At 38.5% G+C, this 10,299-nt stretch overlaps 1 protein-coding gene across 3 annotated transcripts in view; it reads right to left on the reverse strand.

The window, feature by feature from the left end:
- Positions 1 to 1,151: 1,151 nt before the first annotated feature.
- pde5ab (phosphodiesterase 5A, cGMP-specific, b) overlaps positions 1,152 to 10,299 on the reverse strand; it is a 68,067-nt gene continuing 58,919 nt past the window's right edge. For 2 of the 3 annotated variants that reach the window (XM_034557852.1, XM_034557851.1), the window contains exons 20-22: positions 5,833 to 5,907; positions 2,529 to 2,612; positions 1,152 to 2,404 (exon numbers count right to left, since the gene is read on the reverse strand). In XM_034557852.1, coding sequence (XP_034413743.1) covers positions 2,246 to 2,404; positions 2,529 to 2,612; positions 5,833 to 5,907 — 318 coding nt within the window. In that variant the 3' untranslated portion in view covers positions 1,152 to 2,245. The remainder of the gene's footprint in view (positions 2,405 to 2,528; positions 2,613 to 5,832; positions 5,908 to 10,299) is intronic. The other variant, XM_034557853.1, reaches the window with a different exon arrangement.

The following is a 10,299-nucleotide window of genomic DNA, read 5'->3' on the forward strand; positions in this document are numbered from 1 at the left end:
CATTTCCAAATGTCATCTGAAATAACAAAATTTAAGAAAGGTCCTTAAAAAAAGCAGGGACAGGATTTGTTAAAGTATGAAAACTACATTTCCTATAAATGGTGTGCTCTTGACAAAAGGATGCCCTTTCAACATAGAAACTCTAATAAATATATAAAACAAAAATAAGTTAAGACAATGAGTGAAAAAAATGTTACAAAAGATTTCAACCCTTGTGTGTGTATTCTGTCAGCAAAGACAGATTAATGTGACATTATGTAAACTCTAGTATGTCTAACCCACTGAACTGGTGCTCATCCCCAGCGAGCCATGTCTCACCATTCAGTGTTCCCCTAAATGTCTACCTGTGAGTAATAATGTGAGTGAGACTTCAAGATGAAAGCCACTCTGTGCAAAAATAAAACAGGCTATTGTAATAAATATAGCTTAGTGCTGACTTATTTTCTCCGGTGAGTGACAAATAGGTGACGATAGGAAGAAAAGTCTCTCGAAAAGCGAAATGAGCATGACCTCTGAAACAAGCATCAACAGTCAACTTAAGATAACATGACCATTTGTTTACGGTTTTATGTGAAGGGATGTTACTACGTTGGTCTTATTTTCGTAGATTCAGCCATCTGTTCTATCTGTTCTATTCTGTTTGTATCTACAAAAAGTCTGGCAGCGTAAGAAGTGAGCAGAACGGTTGTAAACAAGCCAGGCACAGTTTACCAGATTATTACCACCAAGTCTAATACACATTTTGGCTAATAAAGACATTGTATCTTTGTTTTCTCTTCCAAAGTTTAAGGTTAACTTACACAGACAGACTGCTAAGCCGCTGTGCTGCGTAGGAACCTTTAGCCATGCTAGTGGCTCTTTGGATGGATTGGTCTCTTGAAGGATTGCCATGAAATTTGTAACGTCATTCATGGTTCCCAGAGGATTCATTCTAATGACTGGTGATCCCTTTCCTGTAGCGATACTTTGGCCAATGACTAAAAACTAATGTGTAGGGGCGACTGTGGGTCAGTGGTTAGCAGGTCTGTCTTTCAATCAGGGGGTTGGCAGCTCGATCCCCGCCCTAGTCCATGTGTCTTTGAGCAAGACACTTAACCCTGCGTTGCTCCCCATAGCTGTGTCTACGGTGTATGAATGTAACATGTAAAGTGTCTTGGAGTATCTTAAAAAGCGCTATATAAATTAAATGGATTATTATTATTAACATTCCCATCATAATCAGCTGTACTTCTGTTCAGCGATAATTAGTGAGATAGCATGCTAAGATGCTGGCCTTGGACCTACTTCTTGACATTCACCTTAGTGTACTCTATATGACGGTATATGAATGCCATTCACAGCTGTAACGTTACTGATAACTTCAGCCTCACACGCTCTTTCTTTGTCAAGAACACACCCTCTAGCGGTATGCATACAGCGGTACCGAAACATCAGTGGGCAACATGGAAATGATATGCAGGTGTTGGTGGCAGAGTGGCAGTTGAATACAATCACTTTTCTAGAAGCTGCTCTTGTAGTTGGAAGAAACTACAGAAACATTACTGTGTGGTGTGTGCGCTACTATACATTACATAATTACATCATCATGGAAAGTGGTGCATACCCTGGTATACGGCCTAAGCTTATAATTTGCTAAACTAAGAACATGGCAATTATAAAGTACCTCAACACGATGCCATAAACATTGTCCCTGTGCACCTGCTAGCATGCTCAAGTAAGCATTTAACTAAGTAAAGCCTGACTGCTAGCATGCTCATGTAAGCATTTAACTAAGTAAAGCCTGACTGCTAGCATGCTCATGTAAGCATTTAACTAAGTAAAGCCTGACTGCTAGCATGCTCATGTAAGCATTTAACTAAGTAAAGCCTGACTGCTAGCATGGCTCTTAGCCTTGGTTAGTGATGCTGCCGCATTCCCAGATCTGAATATTTAACTTGGTGAGTACAACTTTGTTATTACAGACAGGAAGGATGGACAAACCTACAAAAATGAGACCAAAGTTGTAGGAAACTGCAGTTATTTTTACATGTGTAAGCAAAACTCTCGGCATAACTTGCTCAAGAGTTTGTAAATTTGAGGGAAATTCAGTTTATGTGTCTGAAAGTGTGTCTGCCTTTTACTGTCAACAAATCCAATGTTTGTTTTCACCGGACAACATTTTCTTGACAGGGAATTATCTCATTTGTCTTTTTAGATGTCATGCTAATTTCATGAAATTTTGAGAGACCAGGTGGGACAGAAAAAGTCATTTGCGTTGGTTTAAAACCAAACTGGTGTTGGGATCACACCAGTTTGGTTTAACCAGCCCCTTCTCACACTCCTCAGCCAAACACTTCCAATGCTGCCGGTTTTTCTGACATCCTTCCAGCAGCGGGGAGCAATGCTCCGACATGCCAGTCAAGGTCTGTGACAGTGAAAAAGAAAATGTTTATGAAAATAGTAGAATGGAGGTCCATCATTGACAGCTTTTCATTTGGTACAGTGGTCTCGAGATACAACATCAGCAGTCACTGCATTGGTGGATTTACCTCATATAACTGAGTGCAGATGGCATCAATGAAGGACACCTGCATGCTGGGTATTTTATCTCTCTTCTCACGATTCATCAGGTCCTAAAGTAAATGGATCGAAAAAAATGACATGTAAACAAAATGAACAAAATGTCCATGACATGTAACATCTTGTCATGACCTATTTAAATTTCTTAGTGTTTAGTCTAAAGGCCAAAACCCAAAGATTGTTCATCTACCGTCATGTATGACAAATAAAAGTGGCAAATCCTGTAACTAGAACCTGTCACGCATTTCTGCTTGAGAAATGACTGTCAAAAATAATCTATCATTATTTATTGTTTATTTGAAAAACTATCTTCTAATTGTTTCAGCTCTAAACAGAGACATGTTTTAGAGCAATCCCAAACAATTATTTAAAAACTAAAAGAAAGATTTGAGAAACAATTAGCAACTTGGGCTGCACAGTGGTGTAGTGGCGAACACTGTCGCCTCACAGCAAGAGGGACCCGGGTTCAGATCCCGGTCTGGGCGGTCCTTCTCTGTGGAGCCTGCACCATCTCCCCTCTGGGTTCCTCCCACAGTCCAAAAACATGCAGCTCAGGTTAACTGGACTCTGAATTGCCTGTAGGTGTGTATGTGAGTGTGACTGGTTGTCTGTCTGAGCCCTGTGATAGACTCGAACCCTGTCCAGGTGAACCCTGCCTTCACCCAGTGTCAGCTGGGACCGGCTCCAGCACCCCTCACCCCTAAATATGAGTTTAGGGGTGTGTTTGGATAATGGATGGAATAAGCAACTTTCTTCCCCAACTAATGCAACCTCAACAAACTACAGAGGGCGGGTCTCTCCAAGAAAAGTTGTGTGACTCATCATTTCTCATAAACACTATCATAACTGGTTAGTTTGGACAAGGGTACGGTAATCTCTATTATCCTCGTGGAGCAATTTGTTGCACAGCCAGCAATAATACAATCAGCACACAATTCACACAAATTACATAGTGTTAATCAACACTTCATATAATTTATGACAGAGCCTCAGACAAACTGGCAGGAGGCTGATTTTAATAATGATAAATGGGAGTCTATGGGTCGTTCCATAAGATAAGATGATTAATAATATTATCGTAAATAATTATAAACACCTGAGTTGTTTCACGGTTTAAGCAAAACCCTTTAAGGTTATCTATAATTACATAGCTAACATGTCCCCAATAAATAATTATTATATATCTAACATGCCCTCAATACACAATTATTATATATCTAACATGTCCTCAATAAATAATTATTATATATCTAACATGTCCTCAATAAATAATTATTATATATCTAACATGCCCTCAATACAATTATTATATATCTAACATGTCCTCAATAAATAATTATTATATATCTAACATGCCCTCAATAAATAATTATTATATATCTAACATGCCCTCAATACAATTATTATATATCTAACAAGTCCTCAATAAATAATTATTATATATCTAACATGCCCTCAATAAATAATTATTATATATCTAACATGCCCTCAATAAATAATTATTATATATCTAACATGCCCTCAATAAATAATTATTATATATCTAACATGCTGTCAATACATAATTATTATATATCTAACATGCCCTAAATAAATAATTATTATATATTTAACATGTCCTCAATAAATAATTATTATATATCTAACATGCTGTCAATACATAATTATTATATATCTAACATGCCCTAAATAAATAATTATTATATATTTAACATGTCCTCAATAAATAATTATTATATATCTAACATGCTGTCAATACATAATTATTATATATCTAACATGCCCTAAATAAATAATTATTATATATTTAACATGTCCTCAATAAATAATTATTATATATCTAACATGCCCTCAATACACAATTATTATATATCTAACATGCCCTCAATACACAATTATTATATATCTAACATGTCCTCAATAAATAATTATTATATATCTAACATGTCCTCAATAAATAATTATTATATATCTAACATGCCCTCAATACAATTATTATATATCTAACATGTCCTCAATAAATAATTATTATATATCTAACATGCCCTCAATAAATAATTATTATATATCTAACATGCCCTCAATACAATTATTATATATCTAACAAGTCCTCAATAAATAATTATTATATATCTAACATGCCCTCAATAAATAATTATTATATATCTAACATGCCCTCAATAAATAATTATTATATATCTAACATGCCCTCAATAAATAATTATTATATATCTAACATGCTGTCAATACATAATTATTATATATCTAACATGCCCTAAATAAATAATTATTATATATTTAACATGTCCTCAATAAATAATTATTATATATCTAACATGCTGTCAATACATAATTATTATATATCTAACATGCCCTAAATAAATAATTATTATATATTTAACATGTCCTCAATAAATAATTATTATATATCTAACATGCTGTCAATACATAATTATTATATATCTAACATGCCCTAAATAAATAATTATTATATATTTAACATGTCCTCAATAAATAATTATTATATATCTAACATGCCCTCAATACACAATTATTATATATCTAACATGCCCTCAATACACAATTATTATATATCTAACATGTCCTCAATAAATAATTATTATATATCTAACATGTCCTCAATAAATAATTATTATATATCTAACATGCCCTCAATACAATTATTATATATCTAACATGTCCTCAATAAATAATTATTATATATCTAACATGCCCTCAATAAATAATTATTATATATCTAACATGCCCTCAATAAATAATTATTATATATCTATCATGCCCTCAATAAATAATTATTATATATCTAACATGCCCTCAATACACAATTATTATATATCTAACATGCCCTCAATACACAATTATTATATATCTAACATGTCCTCAATAAATAATTATTATATATCTAACATGCCCTCAATACAATTATTATATATCTAACATGTCCTCAATAAATAATTATTATATATCTAACATGCCCTCAATAAATAATTATTATATATCTAACATGCCCTCAATACAATTATTATATATCTAACATGTCCTCAATAAATAATTATTATATATCTAACATGCCCTCAATAAATAATTATTATATATCTAACATGCCCTCAATAAATAATGATCAATAGTAGGAACACAAAAGCATGCAGTTGAGTATCATCAGCATAGAGATCATGTAATCCATGCCATGTCTTTTGATGACAACAACCTGGCCAAAGCACAAACCGGCCTAGAGGGGTGTGTCCCACTCACACTGGGCTCAATGTTCAGCTCCCGTCTCTCCTTATCGCCCTGCTCGAAGAACTCAGTGGCTACCAGCTCTGCAATCTACAGAGAGAAGAAGCTGGTGAGTTCAACTACAATCTTTAACTTAAAGCAGACATGTTGATTCAAAAGGGAAATTCAGCAGATGAAAAGAACATCACAACAAGAGAACATATCGAGGACTATTCAGGTAATACTTTCTGTTCCGAAAGCTGATTATTTCATGTTTTTTACATCATGTTGTGAGCCATTCCATCTTCCTTTGGCCAGCTGGCCGGCAGTTGGAGACCCCTACTTTATATAGCCCCTTTATCAAGCTTCACCCTCCACGTCCACATTCACTCATTCACACACACATCCATGCAAGGTGCCACATGCCCATCAGGCTGTAAACTGCTGCCCATTCACACACACTCACCAGGGCTGGGGACTGTTCCAATAATTATGATGCCAGTAACAATCGCAGTAGCCTTAAAGTGATGCTGATACCAACTGAGTACTTCATTCGATAGCCATCATGTGAATGGAAGTGTGTGCGCGCTGCACAGCGCTCGTACAGCAGTTACAGCCGATGATGACATCAGAGCCGGCTGTATGCACGTATCACACTTTGCATTAAGCCGAAGAACGTTGACGCTAAAAGTAAAACCATACAAATAGTATTTGTTTTACTCAATCTGGCTGAAGAAGTTTGATAGCACTTGATGCCGGGTTATTGTGGTCAACACCTTAAAGGTATTGAGTACCTACACCATGCACTACTGCTTACGCACACTTAGGGTTCAGTATCTTTCCCTGGGAGACTTGGACATGCGTACAGGGGACTGAACTGCTTATCCTCCGATTAGTAGACGGTCCCCTCCAGAGCATTTTGTTTCATGGCCTGTTCTGAAATATCTATGTATAGATATGTATATATGCCCAGCTCCAAACAGCAGACACAAAGTTAGTGACTGGAGTAAGAAATACTGGACATTTATCACGTGGACACAAACACGATTCCAAAAAAACATGTATTGTGTACATTTTCCTTCCTGAGTATGCAATCCACTCAACTTAAAACAACATGCAAATCTCCAACTGATTACGAGTTAAACCATTCTTAAACTAAAGATACAAATGTGCACTGAAAACTAAAAAGGAACTCCAATGATAAACTAAAGAGGGATAATCTTCCCTTTCGTTTTGTGAGGGAACATATGTGCATGTTTACTTCCTGAATGTGTTTTTCAAGAGGTGTCATCTGAGGACTGAGGCACAGCTGTTTTCATTCATTAGCACACACTTGTCAACACGCAACCACAGACACACATACTGCCTGCCTGAACTTCTGTCCACTGTGCCTGTGGTTCCTAACGAGGTGCAGACTAACCGAGGTCAGTGGGGAAATGAAACAACGGACACAGCTCTGGGATGGGCGAGGAGGACGATGAAACACATAGATGTACCCTGGTTTGTATTTGGATAGCTTTTCTCCCATTAACCTAGACCAATTATCCTCAATGGTTTCTACTTCTAAACCGTCTACCTGTCTCTTGGACCCCATCCCAACGAGGCTGCTTAAAGACGTGTTGCCTTTAATTGGCACCTCTCTGTTGGATATTGTTAATGTGTCTTTGCTAACAGGCCATGTACCACATTCCTTCAAAGTAGCTGTAATTAAACCTCTCCTGAAAAAGCCCACTCTTAATCCAGAGGTGTTGGCTAACTACAGACCAATCTCTAACCTTCCCTTCCTCTCTAAGATCCTTGAGAAAGTAGTCGCACATCAGTTGTGTGTCTTCCTACATCAGAATAGTTTATTTGAGGAGTTTCAGTCAGGATTTAGAAAAAACCACAGCACAGAGACAGCACTGGTGAAAATTACTAATGACCTCCTAATGCATCAGATAAAGGACTTATCTCTGTACTGGTATTATTAGACCTTAGTGCTGATAAAGGACTCATCTCTGTACTGGTCTTGTTAGACCTTAGTGCTGATAAAGGACTCATCTCTGTACTGGTCTTGTTAGACCTTAGCGCTGATAAAGGACTCATCTCTGTACTGGTCTTGTTAGACCTTAGCGCTGATAAAGGACTCATCTCTGTACTGGTCTTGTTAGACCTTAGCGCTGATAAAGGACTCATCTCTGTACTGGTCTTATTAGACCTCAGTGCTGATAAAGGACTCATCTCTGTACTGGTCTTGTTAGACCTTAGCGCTGATAAAGGACTCATCTCCGTACTGGTCTTGTTAGACCTCAGCGCTGATAAAGGACTCATCTCCGTACTGGTCTTGTTAGACCTTAGTGCTGATAAAGGACTCATCTCCGTACTGGTCTTGTTAGACCTTAGCGCTGATAAAGGACTCATCTCTGTACTGGTCTTGTTAGACCTTAGCGCTGATAAAGGACTCATCTCTGTACTGGTCTTGTTAGACCTTAGCGCTGATAAAGGACTCATCTCCGTACTGGTCTTGTTAGACCTTAGCGCTGATAAAGGACTCATCTCCGTACTGGTCTTGTTAGACCTTAGCGCTGATAAAGGACTCATCTCCGTACTGGTATTATTAGACCTTAGTGCTGCGTTCGACACCATGACATCCTATTACAGAGACTGGATCAGTCGATTGACATTTCAGGTACCACACTATCTATCATCCATCCATCCATTTTCAATACCGCTTATCCTCATTAGGGTTGCGGGGTGCTGGAGCCTATCCCAGCTGACATAGGGCGAAGGCAGGGGACACCCTGGACAGGCCGCCAGTCCATCGAGGGCACATGTAGGGACATACAACCATTCACTCTCACATTCACACCTATGGGACATTTAGAGATCAATTAACCTGCAGCATGTCTTTGGACTGTGGGAGGAAGCCGGAGAGCCCGGAGAGAACCCACGCTGCCACGGGGAGAACATGCAAACTCCACACAGAAGGACCGCTCCGACCGGGAATTGAACCCGCGGCCCACTTGCTGTGAGGCGACAGCCACTACACCACCGTGCAGCCCACGGTGGTGTAGTGGTGTAGTGCACTAAGTTGGTTTAAATCCTATTTATCAGATCGATCTCAATTTGTATTTGTAAACGATGAAGCCTCAATGACCACCAACGTTAATCACGGAGTTCCACAAGGTTCTGTGCTTGGACAAATTTTATTTACTGACAGACTTGTCCTTTAACTCCACGTTAAGCAAATCTCAAGGACTGCATTTTTTCATCTACGTAACATTTCAAAAATCAGGCACATCTTGTCCCAAAAAGATGCAGAAAAGCTGGTTCACACGTTTGTTACTTCCAGACTAGATTACTGCAACTCCTTATTATCAGGCTGCTCTAATAAGTCTCTTAAGTCCCTCCAGTTGATCCAGAATGCTGCAGCTCGTGTACTCACAGAAACTAAGAAAAGAGATCACATGACTCCTGTATTAGCTGCTCTGCACTGGCTCCCTGTAAAAGAAGAATCACATTTAAAATTCTTCTCCTCACCTACAAAGCCTTGATTGGTGATGCACCATCATATCTTAAGGAGCTTGTAGTACCATATTGCCCCACTAGAGAGCTGTGCTCACTAAATGCGGGGCTACTTGTGGTTCCTAGAGCCCTAAAAAGTAGGATGGGAGCCAGAGCCTTCAGTTATCAAGCTCCTCTTTTATGGAACCAGCTTCCACTTTCAGTCCTGGAGGCAGACACAGTCACCTCATTCAAGAATAGACTTAAGACTTTCCTCTTTAATAGTGCTTATAGTTAGGAAGAATCAAATATGAAAGAGATGAAGATATTGAGTACAAGTGCTGCACTGCTCTTCACGCTGGAAACCGTGTGGCCTGAATAGAAACAAGCTAAAAAGTCTCAACCATCCTTTTTCTCTCCTGTCATTGAACACAACTACGAGAGACGACAGTTTAATTTAAACCTGCACCAGCGTTCCCCTTCCCTCAACCTCATTTATGTGCACCTGTTCCATTCAGCCCAGTGGGAGTCGGCCACTCACCAATACCACAACAACGCTAAAAGGAGAGTGAATGTTGGCCATGAGCCTCTGACATACAGACTGGGACCAGTACCGGACCAGCATGCCGTTCCATTCAGTCCACTGAGGGTCAGTGAGGCGAGACGGCTCTTCGTCAGAACAAGTCCAGCTGACTGGAAAGTCATCGGGTTTATAAACGCACAGCTGCGAGTTGGGCCTGATTGCAGCTGAACTCCTTTATTTCTAAAGGTCGACCCCACACTGTGACCTTTTCTCTGGAGACATCTTGATGCTGCATCGTAACTCGGAGCTGGAAAAAGTACAATGAGTTCCTCGTTGTAAACTCAGGTTAAAGCCTTCTACCCCAACTCAGGACGAAGCTGTTGTCTGCCATCACACACCAATAGAAGCCTACATTGTTAATGGTTAACCATCAACTAAATGGCAATGAAAGCTATATTTGTCGTACACTCACAGTAAAACCTTGCTTGCTAACATGT

Source organism: Cyclopterus lumpus, chromosome 18 (genome assembly GCF_009769545.1).
Source record: "Cyclopterus lumpus isolate fCycLum1 chromosome 18, fCycLum1.pri, whole genome shotgun sequence".
Lineage (NCBI taxonomy): Eukaryota > Metazoa > Chordata > Actinopteri > Perciformes > Cyclopteridae > Cyclopterus > Cyclopterus lumpus.